Source organism: Brienomyrus brachyistius, chromosome 4 (assembly GCF_023856365.1).
Source record: "Brienomyrus brachyistius isolate T26 chromosome 4, BBRACH_0.4, whole genome shotgun sequence".
NCBI classification, from domain to species: Eukaryota; Metazoa; Chordata; class Actinopteri; order Osteoglossiformes; family Mormyridae; genus Brienomyrus; species Brienomyrus brachyistius.
The window spans coordinates 8,983,004-9,004,201 of NC_064536.1; the positions used below are offsets into that span (position 1 = coordinate 8,983,004).

The 21,198-nt window shown below is 46.2% G+C and overlaps 2 protein-coding genes and 1 long non-coding RNA gene across 22 annotated transcripts in view; 1 reads left to right on the forward strand and 2 right to left on the reverse strand.

Moving 5' to 3' along the window:
• LOC125740020 (tripartite motif-containing protein 16-like) overlaps positions 1 to 21,198 on the reverse strand; it is a 411,298-nt gene that overhangs the window by 106,131 nt on the left and 283,969 nt on the right. Inside the window, exon 6 of one of the 12 annotated variants that reach the window (XM_049010693.1) lies at positions 17,696 to 18,691. The exons of 10 other annotated variants lie outside the window; for them this stretch is intronic. In XM_049010693.1, the coding sequence (XP_048866650.1) occupies positions 18,156 to 18,691 (536 nt within the window). In that variant the 3' untranslated portion in view covers positions 17,696 to 18,155. Of the gene's footprint in view, positions 1 to 17,695; positions 18,692 to 21,198 lie in introns of those variants that run through there. One more of the 12 variants, XM_049010670.1, reaches the window with a different exon arrangement.
• The window catches only part of LOC125740033 (uncharacterized), a 303,704-nt gene that overhangs the window by 90,354 nt on the left and 192,152 nt on the right, over positions 1 to 21,198 (forward strand). The gene's annotated exons all lie outside the window — the stretch shown is intronic.
• On the reverse strand, positions 14,976 to 17,132 carry LOC125740028 (uncharacterized). Of its 7 annotated transcripts, none has more exons than XM_049010712.1 (4): positions 17,066 to 17,132; positions 16,477 to 16,687; positions 16,073 to 16,355; positions 14,976 to 15,952 (listed from the first exon to the last, which is right to left on the reverse strand). In XM_049010712.1, exons 2-4 carry the CDS (start codon positions 16,557 to 16,559, stop codon positions 15,302 to 15,304), a joined length of 1,017 nt encoding a protein of 338 aa, XP_048866669.1. In that variant the 5' UTR covers positions 16,560 to 16,687; positions 17,066 to 17,132; the 3' UTR covers positions 14,976 to 15,301. The 7 variants fall into 7 exon arrangements, with proteins under 7 accessions (XP_048866669.1, XP_048866662.1, XP_048866664.1 ...); XM_049010705.1 differs by having other exon boundaries at positions 16,477 to 16,981; positions 17,024 to 17,107; XM_049010707.1 differs by having other exon boundaries at positions 16,477 to 16,935; positions 17,000 to 17,092.

A 21,198-nucleotide genomic window follows, 5' to 3' on the forward strand; every position in this document is an offset into this window, starting at 1 on the left:
AGCCTGGCTCTGTGCCCTTCTAGTGGCTCTGTGCCCTTTGTTTGCACAAACATTTTGCACACATGACGTTACCATGCATACAGTATTTCTCGTATTTTACAAAATACAAAAACACTGATCAAAGTCTGTAGAAAAAAACATTTTATTTCATAAAGTAAGTCAAATATGAATCATAAAATACAATTAAAATACTTTTTTTGAATACATGCCTCAGAAATTGCACATCCCTGATTGTGCGTTACCTTCATGCTGCCTTGAAATGTTTGATTTCTTCACTGTAGCCCTATGTTATACAATCTTATCTTAACCTTATGTTAACTGATCCTATTTTTATTTCTTAAATATTCCCTCCACCACCCCCCCTCTAAGGAGGACTACTTCATTTACAATTAATCTAATCCTATGTTATACAATCTTATCTTAACCTTATGTTAACTAATCCTATTTTTATTTCTTAAATATTCCCTCCACCACCCCCCCTCTGAGGAGGACTGCTTTATTTACAATTAATCTAATCCTATGTTATACAATCTTATCTTAACCTTATGTTAACTAATCCTATTTTTATTTCTTAAATATTCCCTCCACCACCCCCCCTCTGAGGAGGACTGCTTTACTTACAATTAATCTAATCCTATGTTATACAATCTTATCTTAACCTTATGTTAACTGATCCTATTTTTATTTCTTAAATATTCCCTCCACCACCCCCCCTCTGAGGAGGACTGCTTTATTTACAATTAATCTAATCCTATGTTATACAATCTTATCTTAACCTTATCTTAATTGATCCTATTTTTATTTCTTAAATATTCCCTCCACCACCCCCCCTCTGAGGAGGACTGCTTTACTTACAATTAATCTAATCCTATGTTATACAATCTTATCTTAACCTTATGTTAACTGATCCTATTTTTATTTCTTAAATATTCCCTCCACCACCCCCCCTCTGAGGAGGACTGCTTTATTTACAATTAATCTAATCCTATGTTATACAATCTTATCTTAACCTTATCTTAATTGATCCTATTTTTATTTCTTAAATATTCCCTCCACCACCCCCCCTCTGAGGAGGACTGCTTTATTTACAATTAATCTAATCCTATGTTATACAATCTTAAGCTTACCGTAACCTATCCTATCTTAATCTTATTCTATGTTATCTTATCCTATCTTTCTTATCTTATGCTATGCAATCCTATCTTATTCTTACACTATGTTATCTTATATAATCTTATCCTAAACTTATGGTAATTTATCATGTCTTTGTAAAACATAAAATGGTATACAACTTAAGACATCTTAACTTGTCCTATCTTAATCTTATTCTATACAATATTAACCTTATCCTATCTTAATCTTATCCTATAGTACCTTATGCTATAGAACTACATCGCAACATATCCTAATTTTATCTTATCCTAAGTACGTATGACAACTCTCGTGTAATTATGTGCTGAATCTACAGGGAAATGTAGCTATGTGCATCTGACTGATAGCCCATCTCCACACCCATCTCCTGAGCCCTGGGCATGGTACTTAGCTGGTCCAGTGCATCAATAGGAAAGATGAACTCATCTTCATCAATCCTACGCCTCTTGGTTGAATGAGTACCCTCATTATCCTCATTCTTCCCTTGTTTTGCTAAGTTAATTTCATTTAAATGTCTATTCCAAAACTCCTGACACCAGTACTCAGTAAAGCACTTGGCATCATAGGTCATTTTAGAGTACTTGGTTACATAAAAGTTACACAACCAATTGAATTTTCCCAGGTGAGATGAGGCGGCTGCAGCCTGTGCTGGAGCCTGATGCAGAGGGGTCAGATGAACCATACCTGGAGCTGAATATGGATGTGGAGCTGGGCTTACAGGTGTGACTAAGTGTGGCGATAAAAGAGAAGAGCCCATAAAAAGAGATGGGGATGAAACAAAAGGGGAGGGGACTGAAGACGGAAATAAAAATGAAGAGGAGGAGAAGGTTGGTGAGCTGGGCTCAGGCTCTAACCCCTTCTGTTTGTCAGACCTCCTTCTTCGCCCTGACCGGCCTCCCGCTGTATTTCTACGGCGGCCTGTGCCCTGCTGACCCCTGCTGGTTGCCACCGGGATGGCAGCAGATCCAGGGGAGACAGACTTGGTCAGGGAGCTGGCTGCCGGCGGCCCGGTGCGGCACTTCTTCCGACGGCCAGCATCACTGGAACTGGTTTGTCCTTTGGAATTATAAAGACAGGGGACAGCATATTTAATTAAAATGAATCCTTATGTCACTGTACAACAACACTACATCACAATCATCACACTTGGCAGTCGGTATTGCACACTGAGAAAAATTCTGCCGTCTTTATTGGATACAGGAAACACACGCTTGGGAAACTTATGCGCTGGTCTTGACTTGACCTATAAAAATGAGCCAGTTTGTTTCCCTGATACGCAGAATAGTGAAAAACAACACTGGAAAGGTTCATGTGCATGAAATATAGCAGCCCACTCAATCCAAATGCTGGCATCAACAACTGACTATTAAGTCAAATCTTTTACATATCTTACACTTTCCATAAGTTGCATTATTTACTCACTCTCAAGGTACCGAAACTAAGATTTCTGCTTTTCATGATTACTACCGCGTTTCCCCGAAAATACGCCCTAGCATGATTTTTTCAGGATGCTCGTAATATAAGCCCTACTCCAAAAATACGCCCTAGTAACTGTCCCATGGATTGTACGGTAACTAGAATGAGATGCGGTTATACTATGAGAAGGCTACATGGACAAGAGGCGCTCATTTAAGGACAGAGCTATTGCTAAACATGAGAGATTGGGGCCACTGGTTCTACAGGAAACTGAGTTGCGAGATATTCAGGACGGAATTTGGAGCTTGGAAATTTACGATGATGTTCCAGAAGATGACATGACGACTATATATGAATAAACATATACAGCATGTCACGGGAGACAAGGCAGCGATCGCGAGCAGAGCGGTGATCGTGCGGAAGGAGCAGGCAGGCAAGCGGGATACGGGGAAAACGGGGGTTTATTCAGGGCAAGGCAGGACAGGACATGGGCACCGACAACATCAATGACGGACAAGGGAAACCGGGGAGACCAGGACTTAAATACACAGGACTAATCAAAGTAACTAGACAAAGCTGGAGATGATCAGGGAAATACACGTGGGTAATCAGGGGGCGTGGCACACACGAGGAGCGGACGAGCCGGGTATGACAGAACCCCCCCCCCCAAAGGCGCGCTTCACCGGGCGCGCCAAGGAAGGGGGCGACAGACGGAACGAGGCAAAACAGGACCTGAAAAACAAAACCAGAAATCAATGAGGGACAGGGAACAAGACAGACAGGCAAAACTGACACAGAGGCAGAAGCCAGGACAGGACATGACACAGGACAGGAAAGGCAGACAGACAGACAAGAAACGGGGACACGGAGGGAACAGGCGGAACAAAAGGGCCAGGAGTGAACAGAGGGAACCCAGAAGGACGAGGAGCAGAGACGGGAGGAACAAAGCAAGGGGGAGCAAAAAACGAAGGGGCAGAGACAGGCGGGACAAAGGCAGGGGCGTAGGGAGACAAGGAGGAGGAAGGAAGGGGAGCCCGAGGGAGCCCCAGCGGGCGACGGGAGGCAGCCGGAGGGGCCGCAGGAGCGGACCTCGGAGGGGCCGAGGAGGCAGGGCGAGGGACCCGCGGAGGGGCCAGGGAGGAAGCAGGAGGGAGCACCGGGGAAGGGGACGAGGGAGCAGGAGGGGCCCACGGCGAAGGCCCGGAGGAGGGGGGAGCCGCAGCAGGCGGCGACGTCCGGTGGAGGGTCGAAGGTAGGGGCCCCGCAGGCAACCGAGGAGCCGCCGTCGGGGAGCCCCCCGGCGACCGACCAGGCACCGGAGGGGGGAGCGAGGCAGGGCGACGAGGCCTCGGAGGGGGACCCGCAGGCGACAGCCGACCCGGAGGGCCAGGACCCGCAGGCGCCAACCGAGCCCCAGCGCAGGCGAGGCAGGGCGAGCGGGACCCCAGCCCTGCGTCTGTGTCCCCGCCCCTTACGGGACACGGACATCACGCCCCTCGGTCGGGGCCGAGGACGCCGAGGCAAGGGCAGAGGAGTCACAGGAGCGGGGACAGGGTCAGCAGGCGGAGGGGGCGCCTCGGGAGCTGCTGCAGCGCGGTCAGGGGGCGCCTCGGGAGCTGCTGCAGCGCGGTCAGGGGGCGCCTCGGGAGCTGCTGCAGCGCGGTCAGGGGGCGCCTCGGGAGCTGCTGCAGCGCGGTCAGGGGGCGCCTCGGGAGCTGCTGCAGCGCGGTCAGGGGGCGCGGTCAGGAACAGGAGCTGGCTGCAGTGGGGGCGCCTGCCCGGGAGCTGCAGCAGGCGGCTGCAGAGGGGGCGCCTGCCCGGGAGCTGCAGCAGGCGGCTGCAGAGGGGGCGCCTGCCCGGGAGCTGCAGCAGGCGGCTGCAGAGGGGGCGCCTGCCCGGGAGCTGCTGCAGGTGGCTGCAGTGGGGGCGGCTGCACGGGAGCTGCAGGTGGCTGCAGTGGGGGCGCCTGCCCGGGAGCTGCTGCAGGTGGCTGCAGTGGGGGCGGCTGCACGGGAGCTGCAGGTGGCTGCAGTGGGGGCGGCTGCACGGGAGCTGGGTCCGCCGGTAATGGCGGCTGCACGGGAGCTGGGTCTGCCGGTAATGGCGGCTGCACGGGAGCTGGGTCCGCCGGTAATGGCGGCTGCACGGGAGCGGGGTCCGTCGGCAGCGGCGGTCGCTCGGGAGCGGGGTCCGTCGGCAGCGGCGGTCGCTCGGGAGCGGGGTCCGTCGCTCTCCGGAGCTGGATCAGCCTCCGGAGATCCTCAGTCAATCTCTCCAGGTCGGCTGGAGGAGAGGCGGGAGTGAACGCGGCAAACCCTTCCCTCAGCTGCATGGCGAGCTGGTCCGCTTCTGGCGAACTCTGCTCGGCCAGTTCATCCATCACCCTCCAGTATAATCCCTGGAGGGTGAAGAACTGGGTGGCGAGGACAATGGGCGTAGCGATGACCTCCTGTGGGGGCGCCGCTGCCGCAGGCGGCGAGACGGTCGTGGCCCCTTTAAGACACCGGGGTACTCGCGGGATGGCTTCCAGCAGAGCAGGCTCCCAGGCGGATCTCAGGCTCCTCTGGGATCCCTTTCCTCTGCTGCTTCCTTTTCTTTTTGCGGTCCGTCATTCTGTCACGGGAGACAAGGCAGCGATCGCGAGCAGAGCGGCGATCGTGCGGAAGGAGCAGGCAGGCAAGCGGGATACGGGGAAAACGGGGGTTTATTCAGGGCAGGGCAGGGCAGGGCAGGGCAGGGCAGGGCAGGGCATGGGCACCGACAACATCAATGACGGACAAGGGAAACCGGGGAGACCAGGACTTAAATACACAGGACTAATCAAAGTAACTAGACAAAGCTGGAGATGATCAGGGAAATACACGTGGGTAATCAGGGGGCGTGGCACACACGAGGAGCGGACGAGCCGGGTATGACACAGCATACAGCAGAATTTTGTTCATGAATGAATTTACCGTCAAATTGTTTACATGGAAAGATACTGTTCGAAGATGACATGATGTCTGTGTTTGAATAAATATGGATTTTTGTTCATGAATACCGGTAAATATACTGTAGTATGTTATACTTGGGAAAATACGACCTTAATATAAGCCGTAACGCGTCATTTGGAGCAAAAATAAATACAAGACCCTGTCTTATTTTCGGGGAAACACCGTATATGGAGACATAATCACCGGTTACTTTACCACTTTATGGTGATTTTCTCTGATGTTTATCACCTGCTTCAAATGTAGGGATGCTGGTCATTGGTTCTGCAAAGGCTGCAAACACTTCAAGACTTTGAAACAGATGGACAGACAGACTGTGTGGGTGAGTAACCACGGAGACAAAAGGCAGAAAGATGATGAAGAGATGAACCTGGAACTGAGGGACTGCTCAGTGTGTATAAGGTGGCGGAATCCCATGCGCCCCATCCCAGGTGTATCACGGCTAGATGGGCTGTATGGATAACTGAGGTGCATTAAAATTGGGTGAGCAGGCAGGAAATAAGGACCCCTCCCCACTGGCAGATGGTAGATCCCAGCATGCCCCACCCGCCCCAAGGCCCTAATGTTGTATGATGACTATTCTGCAATTAAGACTGAGGGGCAGCACATTGGCCAATGGTAGGGCCTGTGGGCCAGGCCATGTGGCGTATCCCAGCCCCCTGGACATTCCCATCTCTGGACCATTCTGGCAGCCCTCAGCCCCCCCTCCTCCTGGTGACCAGGACCAGGGAAGCATGGCCCCACTGCATGCGGCAGGCACCCCCCCGGCAGCCAGCTCGGCACCCCATCCACGGAGCCTCGGCCCCAGACCCGCCCACACCAGCATGGCGGTGCAGACGAGCCCGACGGCCTCCCCATCCCACATCCCCCCGAGTGCATCCCCACCCAGGAAGATGAGGCCCCCGAACCTCCTATGCCACCCCCCAGGTCAGACCTGTAACCGTTCAGGGACACTGACCCCCGCCGGTTGGGCACCAGAGACCCGCAATAGCCGGGACGCCCGGCCCCAGCCCCAAGGCTGGAGTGGCGAAGCCCCATTACAGTATTAATGTATGTTATATATTAACCATTTCAACCCTGCCCACTTTTGAGTGTTTTAGTATCCCTTGGGATTCAGGCTTATTGCATGATACAAGAGTCAGCTGTATATCTTTCCTTTCAGCACATTCTGGGCTATTCATACAGCGGGAAAAGAAGTATTGAACATGTCACCATTTTTCTCAGTAAATATATTTCTAAACGTGCTACTGGTATGAAATTTTCACCAGATGTCGATAACAACCCATGCAGCCCACACATGCAAAGAAATCAAACCTTAGATGTCCATCTGCAAAAGGTTCCATCTCCATCCATCCACTGTAAGACAAACCATTTACAAATGGAGGGCACTCAGCGTCACACTCAACATATATTGATTTTTGTTGTACATCCAAGAATGTAGTACTTAGAGTATTTCCTGGGAATGTTTCACAAAGCTTAAACCTGGCTCAACTCAATGGGGGACAAGAATGTTATTGTTGTGGTGCTGATGCAGCCCCTGAACACACAGGCATCACTATTGTAAAATGATCTTGTACGGCACCCGAAGACAAGGATGTGATCTTTGTACCAGTTATATGCTCTGTCAGGACTCCCGGGGAGTCAATAAGAAGTTGAGTGGGGACTGAATCTAATGGACATGTGGTAGGTTTAGTTTTGATTTTATTTAAATTGATTTTTTTTACTAATCTTGTGAGAAACAGAACAGATGTGCAGAGACAAAACAGATCATATATGTTAAAGTTTTACTATATCTTAGCTAAAATGTTTTGCATGTATGCATATAATCACTCTCAAGGAATTCATAGTTTGAAATTAATGCATACCAGCATCCACTGTCATTCTTAAGACGGTAAAAACTGTCTGTATGAGTATGTAGGGTCCGTGTGAGATGTGGTCGTGCAACAGGAAGTCAGAGTTATTCTCCAGAAAGCACATGCTATTGAGCTATCAGGTCACAAGCTATGAACTGTTTCAGATGAGAAACACTGTGTGGTGCAAAGATGATTGTAGGATTCTTCTTCATTTCTGTCATTGCTGTTTTATCAGGTAAGATTCTGCCTTGATAGCAGAACAACTTTTATCCTTCAGTAACAATAATATGTAATACAGACAAATCTAATAACAACTAAAATGTTTAAATATAATACATTTAAATGATTTATCTTGCTGCCAATTGCATAGGTAAAACAATGCCGATAGACAGCCCAAGCAGAGGGGGCCACCAACCCCCCCCCCCCCCCTCCAATAGCTAATTGCTATCTGTTACAGAGTGTCATGCCCGGCTCTTCCGCTCCTCGTGTGTGCCACGCCCCCTGATTACCCACGTGTACTACCCTGATCATCTCCAGCTTTGGCCGCTTACTTTGATTTGTCTCTGTGTATTTAATTCCTGGTCTGACCTGTTCCCCTTGTCCGTCATTGATGTCAGTCAGTGTCTGATGTTTCCTGATCTCCAGTTTTCTATTAAATCCCCATTTTCCCCGTACCTTGCCTGTCTTGATTGCTTCCTTGCCTGCCTGTACGTGAGCCTTACCCGCTTCCAGCGATCGTGACACAGAGTCAAGTGGATAATTTTATGATTTCCATTATTTTCATCAAGAAAGGTATTAATGTAGGCATTTATTAATTTTTGCTTAATTAGTATTTTGTAGTAGAGTGTAAAGCTATATAGTACAATGGAATACAGGCAAAAATATACATTTATTATACATGTAATTTGTACAATTAGAATTTTTGCATTTCTATAATTTTTCTGTTATTTTCCATAAATGTCATAGTGGTGTTTTAAAATAACAGTGTAAATCTTTTCAATAGTATTTCCATTCTGTATATTATGTGCCAGGGGGCGGCATGGTGGTGCAGTGGTTAGCACTGTCGCCTCACACCTCTGGGACCCGGGTTCGAGTCTCCGCCTGGGTCACATGTGTGCGGAGTTTGCATGTTCTCCCCGTGTCGTCGTGGGGTTTCCTCCGGGTACTCCGGTTTCCCCCCACAGTCCAAAAACATGCTGAGGCTAATTGGGGTTGCTGAATTGCCCGTAGGTGTGCATGTGTGAGTGAATGGTGTGTGAGTGTGCCCTGCGATGGGCTGGCCCCCCATCCTGGGTTGTTCCCTGCCTCGTGCCCATTGATTCTGGGATAGGCTCCGGACCCCCGCGACCCAATAGGATAAGCGGTTTGGAAAATGGATGGATGGATGGATGGATATTATGTGCCAATGTATCTCTGTGTATATAGATTTATATGTAACAGGGGCTCCAGTTAGAGGCTTTTATTTTGACAAGTATGTAGACTGCTCGGGATTTTTGGGCGGCTGTGATTGGTTGAAGAGTTAAGAGCGGGAGAGAACTGGTCAGAACAAGCCCGTGCTGAAACGGTGCGTGTTGTTTTTTTTGGGAAAATCAGAGAGAGAGCGTGGCACGGAAGAGGGAGAAGAATAAGCGCAGACATAGAAAGAAAACAGGTGAGAAAAAGGTGTTTTTGTAAGTGGAAACTGTGAAAGCTGTAAAAGCAAGTGAGCTGAGAGTTTGCTTACTTTAGGCGGTTATTTTCTAGCTACCGAGATAACAAGTTTACCCTGCTAGCTCCTGTTTTAGTGTGGTGCGCATTCATAACGCGTGTTTAGTGTGCGATTTGCTAGCTGCAAGCAAAGGTGACTAATTATTAAGCGACCAAGACTCCCACTGAAGTGCAACGTAGCGCACAGTTGAAGCTGTGGATACGGCGTGCAGTTGAACTTCTGATGTAGACGCCTGGATAGGCCAAAGGGGCCTGCGTACATCGTGCAGAGAAGTTTACAGACACCGTGGACGGCCTGTGCGACAGAAAAGCGGAGTGGCTAAGCAGTGAAGGTCATAGGAGGGTCCTTTGGACAAGCATGGACGTAAATATCCGTCTTCTCGACATCGGGTGCTATTTTATCAGTGCCCTGCCATTCGTCGACTTCTGCCAGTGACTCCTCTCAACCAATCTTCCGGAGATTAAGGTACTACGTTCCAGTTTTAATGATTGTAGCATGTTTATGGAGACACAAGAAGAGCAGTGAACACACTTTTTGAGCCCATATGTTTATATATTGCAAGTGACTTGCATCGAATGCTTCACCGCAGTAGTTTGAAGGCATTGGAGGACTTTGGACTAAGCGATAATTACATGTGGGACAGACTCTTGTAAAATTGTCCTCAGCAAAACGGAGAAAAGTGTTTGGGCTCAGTGTGACATCAGCTACGGTGTACACGTTCTAACATATAGTGTTTGTTAATGGGAGATGTTCTCTTAAAACACTGTTTAATGAACAAAATGTTTAATTTGCCTAAAAGTGGTAATTGATGTGTTTTTTATTTCATTTGTCTACTCTTTGAAACAGGATCGGTGCGAGTGGATGAGCGAGTGAATGGGCACTGTTAATTGATCCTGGAAAGTGGCATATGTTTTTGTATTAATAAATATTTTGTATTTAGTTTTAATTGAGGTTTGTTGCTGTCCCTGTCTGTGGTTAATGTCCTGCCTGGGAAACCGAAGTACGTTGCCCCTGAGCTCATGACTAGATAGGCAGCATAAAGACAGCAACAGTTAATAAGGACTTCACACTTCTTTCATAATCACACACACACAAACGCACATAACCCACACTCGTACTTGCATACATACACAACGACACTTACACGCACTCATACTCGCACACATCTGTACATTCACATTTTTAGTGAGCTGGCGTTGCGTGCCTGGGTGAGCATTCCTGACGCGGCCGTGGCCCTGCTTACATATATATGTAAACATACTAATGCAAATGTAGTCAAATCAGTTGAATTTCAGTGCTTGATTTATTTAGAAATATGTCAGTATGATTATATTTAAATGTACAAGTAACTGAACCCTAAATATCATTAAAAAGCAGGACCTACTGCCTTCAAGCAAACAAACAGATAAATAAGTTTGTATTTATGTATGTATATATATGCTGTGGATAAAATTAAGAGCCCACTGTGTATTTCTAAACAATTCTGCATTTTTAAATCCTGGTTCAATCCTGGTTCTACTAGCAGAAATCTACACTGAACAGCAGGTAGCTTCCAGATTCAAAATTTCTAAGACAGCAGAACAAGAATAAGGTGAAGACACTGGAAATGACCAGAAACCAGCCAGGTACAGGGTGGTGCCACTTTATAATGGCAGAGATGGCAGGAAATTATCTGACAGTTTCTCATGAATCAGAGGATGACGTCAAGTGACCTTCAAACGGAATGGGAAAGATTAAGTGCCGGTGTGAAGTGCACTGCCAGGACAGTGTGTGTCAGGCTCCTAGAAGCTAGACTGCAGTCCCAAAAAGCAAGGAAGAAGCCCTTCATTAATGAGAAACAGTGAGTCACACCCATAAATTGATAAATTAGTAAAAAAAAAAAAAAAAATTTCCTGAGCTATATACATTGCTGCTTGGAAGTTTGTGAACTATCCAAACATGGTAATTGTTTTCTAAAAATAAAATTAAATAACCTTATGAAATGAACATCCATCCGCCCATTTTCAAACCGCTAGTCCTACTGGGTTGTGGGGCGTCCAGAGAGTATCCCGGAAGCAATGGGCACGAGGCAGGGAACAACCCTGGATGGGGGGCCAGCCCATCGCAGGGCACACTCACACACCATTCACTCACACATGCATTCCTACGGGCAATTTAGCAACTCCAGTTAGCCTCAGCATGTCTTTCGACTGTGGGGGGAAACCGGAGTATCCGGAGGAGACGACAGAGGTAGAACATACAAACTCCGCACACATGCGACCCTGGCAGAGACTCAAAACCGGGTCCCAGAGGTGTGAGGCAACATTGGTAACCACTGCACCACCATGCCGCCCCTGGGTTATCAACCCAACTAATTGAAAACTTACATTTCCCCATTTCACCGCCAAGTGGCTACTAGCTAATTTCAGAGGCTCTGCTAAAATCAGCACGTTAGATCACCCTGGCTCAACTGATTTAAAAGGTGGAGGAATGGCATCAGCGTCACTCTGATAGGCTATTAATTCTGACTCAGGTCCTACTAGCGAGTATATTAAATACTTTTTATTTCGATGAAGTTAAAACACGTAGATAAATGGGAAACTCATAATATACTGAGGTGGACGATTAAAAATTTACTAACAAGTCAAATTCCATTTACTATCTTTTAATGCCTTTCAAGGGCCTTAATTTTGTCTGATTTCATTTACTACCTTTTACTACAGTGCAGTCACCCTGTATTATATCCCTCGTTTCTTCACATTCAGGATGCAGATTTCTGGATGTGCCGTATCTCTGCACTTCTCCCTCAGCTGACGTGACACTCGGGACCGTGTACTAGTCACGCTCACCCACAAGTAGCTAGCACGCAGTGGTCATTCATTCATTCATTCATTTATCTATTTATTTATCTATTTATTTATTTATTCATACCGATTCATCCTGGTCATCCGTGCCGATATTCCCAGCTGATCTCCCCCGCAGCCTTACGTATCGCCACTCTTCCGCAGCCCGGTGCACCGTGCAGCTGATCCTGAAAATCCTGATCCTGACTAGCCGTTCGTCACTTTTGATACCATGTATAATGAACACAAGGGACTCTGTCTGTACGTGGTTAGATCGTGTTTAGTACAACGACCAAGATACCACATACAAGGCAGGAAAGCACTGTGGGGAACAGAGCATCATGGGAACTGTAGTCCCACTACATAAACTAGTACACCTCTATACGGAGGCGGCATTACGGGGCCTTGAGAAGGCGCTGCTCAGCCGAGAGGAGGCATGTCGCAGTTTGTAGAGCCAGCTGGCCTAGAAGCACCTAGAGGTGGAGGCCCAGAACATGCAGGAGATCTGCGAGCGGTTACAGAAGGAGGCCCATTCGGCACGACTGGGAGAGGTCATTCACCTGGAGCAGGAGCAGCTATGCAGGGCAGTCTGACCCTGCAAGCAGGAGGCCCCATGGCAGGACCTGTCTGTCGCACAACATCAGGGCCCCTCTAAGTGGGGTAGACAGAAGGGCCAGTGCCAGGAAGAGGCTGCACCACCGGCAGTGTGCTGGCTGTCCCCAGAGAAGGGAGCCTGGCTGTGCGTGTCATTGGGTGTAGGGTACCCCAGCCAGGTGAACCCCCTGGAAGCAGTGTTAGGTCCCCTTAAGGTGCAGAGGAGGAAAGGTCGGCGCTGGGGGGGATCTGATACACCAGCAACGCCCAGCAGCTAGTCCCGCCTGTGCTCAGGGAGTTACCTGCCCCGCCTGTGCTCGGGGAGTTACCTGCCCCGCCTGTGCTCGGGGAGTTACCTGCCCCGCCTGTGCTCGGGGAGTTACCTGCCCCGCCTGCGCTCGGGGAGGTACCTGCCCCGCCTGCGCTCGGGGAGTTACCTGCCCCGCCTGCGCTCGGGGAGTTACCTGCCCCGCCTGAGCTCGGGGAGTTACCTGCCCCGCCTGAGCTCGGGGAGTTACCTGCCCCGCCTGCGCTCGGGGAGTTACCTGCCCCGCCTGCGCTCGGGGAGTTAGGGTTAGGGTCTGTGTTTGCGTCACCAGAAAGATAAATTTCCCTGTTTGCATGTGTGTCACCGTCTGTAAGTGTATCACAGATGTGAGAGAAATGCTTGTGCATATAGGCTGTAAACCCTCATGCATTTCAGTCTCTGTAAGTGTTTTGTTCCGGCTGCTGTCAGACGCAGCATAAACGGACTCAGACCCGAGATGGGTTGTCAGGGGTGATTAATTAACAAAGAGCACAAACAGGAGAGAACAGAACAGAAAAGGAGAATGAAACACTGATGCAGAGCCGAAGCCGGCGTGGTGGCTGCCACAGGATCGATTCCTCCCCCCTTAGCTGGGGACCCACCTTATACACCCACCCCCAGGGGAACAAGTGCACCACATCTAAATTAGACATGGGGGAGAGAAACAAACACGCCGCCAGCAGAGGCAGCAGCACAGAATGTGGAGCTCGTCACTAGAGGGAGTCAGAATCCACCTTCCTATTGTGTTCAGGGGTATAGCTGCATTACTGCAGTGCCACTGTGAGTGTATTGTGGGTCATATTGTGGCTGATAATCTTATTCCTAAACTCTGTGGAATAAAAAAAGGACTATATATATATGTTATATATATATATATAAATATATATATATATGTATATATATATGTATGTATGTGTATATATATATATATATGTATGTATGTGTATATATATATATATATGTATGTATGTGTATATATATATATATATGTATGTATGTGTATATATATATATATATGTATGTATGTGTATATATATATATATACACACACATACAGTACTGTGCAAAAGTCTTAGGCAGTCACATAAACTTTAAATGATCTCCATGTTTATTTAAATGTATGTTATTATGTCTGTTATTATTTGCCCTTAACCATTTCAAAATCACTCCTAAAGTCATCCCAGTATTGGCAGTATTTTCAATATACTCATGTATTTTTTGACATGACCACTAGCTCACCTCATATAGCTAATCAATACCTCAGTGACTTTTCAAAACTAGTTTCATGAATTAATTGAGCTGGTGGTGAAATTAAGAAATACATGAAATGGCCGAGGTGAACCTGAGGAGAGGTTTAGGAACCATATTGGTGTTCATCTAGCCATCCAACAAGATATCAGTAACTTTTTGGAGGACATAGGAAATTCCTTTTAGTTTTTTTGTTTTACTCATAATTTGCATATGTTCTAATATTAAATTTTGTTTTTCATACTGAGAAAATATAAATTTACTACCCAGATAAATAGTTTTAAACACATCCTATGACTCCCTAAGACTTTTGCACAGTACTGTATATATCTCAGGATTCCTAATGAAACAGGATTTATGTGTTTTTTCTGATAAATGGTAATCACCTACACTACTTCACTGATGATCAGGTGATCAAGTGTTGTACTAACGTGACTTATTAAGATTTTATGTTATTTATGTTTACTTAGTTAATATATGATTGATTTGATTATATTATTATCTTTACTAAGTTACCTCAGGACCGCTGTAGGTTTTGAGTTACAGTTTTTTACGATTGTTTACACACAATTTTGAAAAGCAGGTTCTTTTTGTCAAAATCTAATCACAATTATCCAAACACCACACTCAATTTGCAGAATTCCTAGATTGTTTGCAAAATGACACACTTCAGTCAAAACATACACATATCAGTCAAAACATACACATATCAGTCAAAACATATACACATATTTGTGAAAATGCTATTAGTTTTCATTTAACCAACACAGTCCTCAATGATCAGACACTATTGCAGACAGTTTCACACTGCTGTGATAAATAAAAAACACATGTGTAGAAAAACTAATTTTAGGAAATAGCATGTGCTAGATTTTTGGGCAGATGTTATGTAAGGGATCATTTCGATGACAAAAAATAGTGACAAACCCACAACATTCTTCATGATTAGTTTGAGATATAGGGAGAATGTACACAAATAGGCCTACTATAAACTTACCAAGCACTGCACAACACTGATGCTGCAGACTGAATATTTCAAGTACCGGTATTTATTTCAATTCAAGAAATACAGTATTTCTTACCATAATCAGTTACAGTAATCAACCAACAATGAAATCAATGAAACAAATAAAATCTGTAGACAAATAAAAATTACTGCCTGAAGTACATACAGTTTGACTCTGGAAAAAAAAGCAACACAAATACTGTAACTATTCCTCATCTCTCCGTCTGGCTGGATCAGGCCATAAGATTTCATCCACATCACAGGCTATGTCTTCATTGGCAAGGCACCGTTGGAAGAATCGGCTTGAGTGACGAATCCACCCCTGCACAGAAGCTGCGTCGATTTGATCACATGCCTGCTCCATGGCCTGAATGAGGGGCAAACGGTCATAGGGCCGCAGGTCGTATACCTTCCACCGCCACGCTGAAAAAAACTCTTCGATTGGATTCAGGAAGGGGGAGTATGGGGGAAGGTATAACACTTCAAAATTAGGGTGACCATGGAACCAATTCTGGACCAGAGCAGCCCGATGGAATGAGACATTGTCCCAAACGACAATGTACCGCATCTGGTCCACTTTGTTTAATGCTGTGACAATCTCGTGCAATCTGTCAAGAAATGCAAGTATTAGATTTGCATTATAGGGTCCCAGATTTGCATGGTGGTGGAGGACCCCATTTTGTGTGATAGCAGCGCAGAGGGTGATGTTACCCCCTCGCTGCCCTGGCACATTGGTGATTGCCCTGTGTCCAATTACATTTCTCCCTCGTCTTCGTGTTTTTGCAAGGTTAAATCCAGCCTCATCCACATATATAAATTCATGCTGAATTTGTTCTGCATCCATTTGCAAGACTCTCTGAAACACAGTAAAAGACAATAGGATGCTATTCAATATCTATTGCACATTTTTTTTGTGCCAGAACATTATGAGCAGTGCACAATACCACACCATAGCAGTAAAATGAACAATACATACCTCCACATATTCAGAGCGCAGATGTTTCACTCGCTCTGAATTTCTGTCAAATGGTACCCGATATAGTTGCTTCATGTGTACTTGCTTTTTCTTGAGGATTCGAGCTAATGTTGACAGAGAGACTCGGTGGATGTTATTGAAAATACGGTCATCGTTGATGATATTGGCTTGGATTTCTCGCAGCCTGATACAATTATTGGCCACAACCATGTTCACTATGGCGGCCTCTTGTGCACGGGTGAACATAGGGCCCCTTCCACCTTGGTGTCCTCGACCCTCAATCCTATGTGAAAAATATACTGTATATATAAAAAAATACACATGCAGCCTCAAATGTCACAGTAAACAATATTGATGACAAGTACAGCAAGCTTAAGTTTCAATGTACTGTGTGGTTAGCTTACCTGTTTTCTCGATGAAATGTCCGAATTACTGACGCAACAGTATTTCTGCTGAGATTTGGTTGAACTCTTTGTCCAGCTTCCATCAGTGTCAGTCCATGGTTGAGAACATGGTCAATAAGTGTTGCACGGATTTCTTGAGTCAAATTTGGTCCTCGTCTTCTTTGTTCAGGTTCTGTCAACTCTTCAAGTTCTTCTCTACCTCTTCCTCTACCTAGGCCTCTTCCTCTATCTCCTCCTTCTCCTCTTCCTCTACCTAGGCCTCTTCCTCTATCTCCTCCTTCTCCTCTTCCTCTACCTAGGCCTCTTCCTCTATCTCCTCCTTCTCCTCTTCCTCTACCTAGGCCTCTTCCTCTATCTCCTCCTTCTCCTCTTCCTCTACCTAGGCCTCTTCCTCTATCTCCTCCTTCTCCTCTTCCTCTACCTAGGCCTCTTCCTCTATCTCCTCCTTCTCCTCTTCCTCTACCTAGGCCTCTTCCTCTATCTCCTCCTTCTCCTCTTCCTCTACCTAGGCCTCTTCCTCTACCTTCTTCTTCTCCTCTTCCTCTACCTAGGCCTCTTCCTCTATCTCCTCCTTCTCCTCTTCCTCTACCTAGGCCTCTTCCTCTATCTCCTCCTTCTCCTCTTCCTCTACCTAGGCCTCTTCCTCTACCTTCTTCTTCTCCTCTACCTAGGCCTCTTCCTCTATCTCCTCCTTCTCCTCTTTGAGCTCCCCCTCTCATTCTCACTCTTCTTCTAGCTCCTTCCATTTGAGAATTCATTGATGAATACAGGTGAACTCACCTGCTGCCTTTTATAGCACACCTGAGTGCTGCGTTTTCTAATTAGCACATGTGTGCTTCCACACCTTGTGGATGTGCTTATCCAATTAGTTCATTAGTGTGGTCATTGGCAATCTGGGGCTTTGTAATGACAAGGAAGTAACCTCACAATCCTTATCTGTGTCTAAGCTGTCGAAATGTGTGTAGAGTTTTACAAATCACTGTGTGTAATGTTTTGCAAAAAGAGTGAAGCAGACATTGTGTGTAATGTTGTGCAAATCTGTTGCGGTGTTTTGCTCCTTGGAGTAGACTTTTGCAAATTCTGTGGAAATTTTTATTTTACAGTGTAAACAATCGTAAAAAACTGTAATAAAATGTCTGCCGTCTGCCGCCCCCTGCTGGCCAAAGCGTCGCCGCTGCGATATCGGGCTGCTGCTTAAGTCTGTTACTCAGTTACGTTCTGGGCAGCGCAGAACCGGGACATTAATGGGATAGAATAGGAAGCCTTTATTGTCAGTGTACAGGTAGCAAATACAATATATAGACAGAAATAAAAAATATACATATAGAGGGGAGGGGAAAAGCTCCCCCCACTCATCAGGCTTAGATTTCATTATATTTTATTTTATTCAGAATCAGAATTCACTCTATTGGTACAACTGCATGTACTATGAATTTGCTTTGGCAGTTTTGGTGCATTTACAGGCAACATAGTACATAAGTCAGAGAAAAACAGTAATTTTCCATGTTTGTTCAGCTTACAGAACCCAAATAGTTGTTTTATTAACATACATCACACTTCAGACAGAGTAAAAAGGGTTATACTGGTTATAAAGCAGAGATTTTACCTTTTTGCTGTGGAGAAGCAGTGACATGTGACACTCTGATAAGGTAAAAATGATTCCTCGAGCACACAGTGAGCTATCCCAGCATGCACAGCGATACGGAGCAGTTTGGATCATAAACCCGAAACCCTGCATAGAGGGGTTCAGGGAATGAGGAGGTGAAGCTGTACAGGAGGGTCAGTCCATCAGAGGAGACTCTGTAGAAGGACAGAGTACCAGCCGCCCGGTCCAGATACACTCCTACTCTGCGGGAGCCTGTGGGCTTTATGGGTATGATAGTCTGTTTATTATTGTGATAGACAGAGTAACTGTGAGGAGAGCAGCTCAGCATCCATGACTTGTCATTGAATCCAAGCCGACAGTCAGCACTCCCTCCTTTCCTCCCGATCCCTTTATAAGTCACTCCTATCCAGGCTCCATCTCCACTCCACTCAGCCTCCCAGTAACAGCAACCAGTCAGACTCTCTCTGCACAGAACTTGGGACCAGATGTCAAATCTCTCTGGATGATCAGGATATGGCTGCTCTGCCCCCCATGTCACCTTCCTGTTCCCCTCTGACAGAGACAGGCGGCCGTTTGCTGTGTTGGGGTCCAGCGTCAGCTGGCAGGAGTCTGTAGGCAAGAGGAAGAGCAATTAATCCCATGACGAAGCCCAGCATCTCCATCATTATCACGGTCACACCTCACACACTCACTCACACAGAACTCGCTCCAATACACACATTTTATTCCCAATATACTCATGTAGCCGCCCGAGTCTGCGGCGCTCCGGCTGCCCCCTGCGCTGTGAGACACGCCGCGCTGAGAGACTCGCTGGGGCCGAACTGCACTTTAGCCTGCGCTCTATTATTCTGTACGATACATAAAATATAAAAAGTCAAATATGTGAAATACCTCAGGAAATGTTGGACGCCCGTGCGACGCCGGTGGGAAGACGCGCGTGTTAAACTAATAGGCTTAATTACAAGTAAATAAAATTACAAGCAGCATTCATCAAACATATTAACCATAAAATTACACAACAAAGATTACCACTAAAAGTGAGTTTGTCTTTAGGTCACAATGTGAACTTTTAATCCACTTTGGACACACACCTCTCTCCAGCAGCGCGCCGACGCGACGCTCCCAACGCGGACGCATCTAGGCTGGTTCTCCGCAAAGCGCATCACTCGCCTATTACACTGCGTACGTGTACATGATAACGTTCATATTTCTCTGGTTAAGCTGTGTACTTTGCACATGCGCACGTGTCCTATTTAAGTATTATTAGTAGTAAATTATTATTCTGATATTCCCTGCACACGTACTACAGCCGCGAGGTCTGTGTATGTTTCCCTACGTTTTACAAATTCAGAGCGGCAGTTCACGGGGCTGCCAACTTTGATCAACTGGCTGGCGTGAGATTTTCAATTCGGGGCAAGTCTGCACACATATGCATATGGATTTATATGTATGTAACAGTTTTATTACCTTGAAAATTGGCTGTAATGTTTGCAAACTACCCCAATCCTCATCAAAATCATCTATGTTGGCGTTTGAAGACAAATCTGGAGTGCGGCAGACGGTCGTCCGCGGAGGAGTAAAATGCATCATAAAAGTCCACACAAACACATCCGCCTGTACGCGCGCGGAGAGGTACCAGTCTGGCCGCCACGTGTTTTCTGTGTAGATTCCGGCTGAGTCTGCGCGCCTACATGAAGATTACAAGACGCATGCGCGATGTGCAGTACCACCAGAAATTGGGGTGGCAGTATGGTCACGTTTTGTCACGGAACATTGTCTTTACATGCGGTACAGATAGTATTAAAGTAGCATCTGATTTTTTTAAGAATGAGGGTCCAGAAGAGCTGTATATTTTCAGAGACAAGAAAAAAAATATTCCGAACACTATTGTGTCCTTCTGTGTAAAGCGACTTCAAAATTTAATGCCAGTATAAGTTTCATGTGTCATGTGTATAAGGTACAATGAAATTCTAACTTGAAATTCTTACTTGCCTACTTTCATAAGCAGCGTTATTTTTCAATACAGTTTCATTCATTCATCCATCGATTTTCTGCCACTTATCTAATATATAACATATATTCTATATATAATGTTGTATATATTATATATAATATCTCGGGGTATATTTAATATATAATCTCTGGCTTTCCCCCCTGGCCTCCTCCAGGTTGGACATGCCCTGAAAACCTCCCCAGGGCGCCGTCCAAGAGGTATCCTAGAACCATCAACTGACTCCTTTCAATGCGGAGAAGCAGCGGTTCTACTCTGAGCCCGGATGTCTGAGCTCCTCACCCTCTCTAAGGCTGAGCCCAGACACCCTGCTGAGGAAACTCATTTATGCTGTTTGTATTTGCAATCTCATTTATTCGGTCATCACCCAGAGCTCATGACCATAGGTGAGAGTAGGAACGTAGATCAACTGGTAAATTAAAAGCTTCACCTTCCAGCTCAGTTCCCTCCTTTTCCAAATTGCTGCACCGTGAACAAACCCCCGAGATCAAAGTCAAATTGAACTTTATTGTCATCTCCACCATATATAAGTATACAGAGAGATGAAATGGCGAAGCTCAGGGCCCACAGTGTAAACATAAACTTAGTCCAATATAGAAAACAAGACAAGACAATGTGCAAAGGACTTACAGGACAGTGTAACTGAGGAAGAGGAGTAGATTGTCCAATATACAGTAATGTGCACTATTGGGTAATGCGCAATATTGTTAGAACTATATTAAATATATGATGTTTTTTCTGCAGTCAGTTAGACCTGAATTCACCATCATGCACACTGTAACAGCCTGAGTTCACAGTGCAAAACAGTGTATGATCATAGTAGTAACAGCAGTAACACGTCTAATATTTATAACAGCTGAAAATAGGAATAGAAGCAGAATAATGGGGCAGACAGAGAATAATGGGGATTCTTATTATTGCCCCCATGTCAGAGTGACAAAGTGTTAAGTGCAGTGCAGTGCTTAAGGGTCGGTCTGTGGCCTTTAGTTGTGGGTTACGGGGGGGGGGGTTGAGGCAGTGAGGAGGCAGAGTGAGGGATCCTGGGGGGCAGCATGGTGTTGAGGAGCCTCACAGCCTGGGGGTAAAAACTGCCACGCAGCCTGGC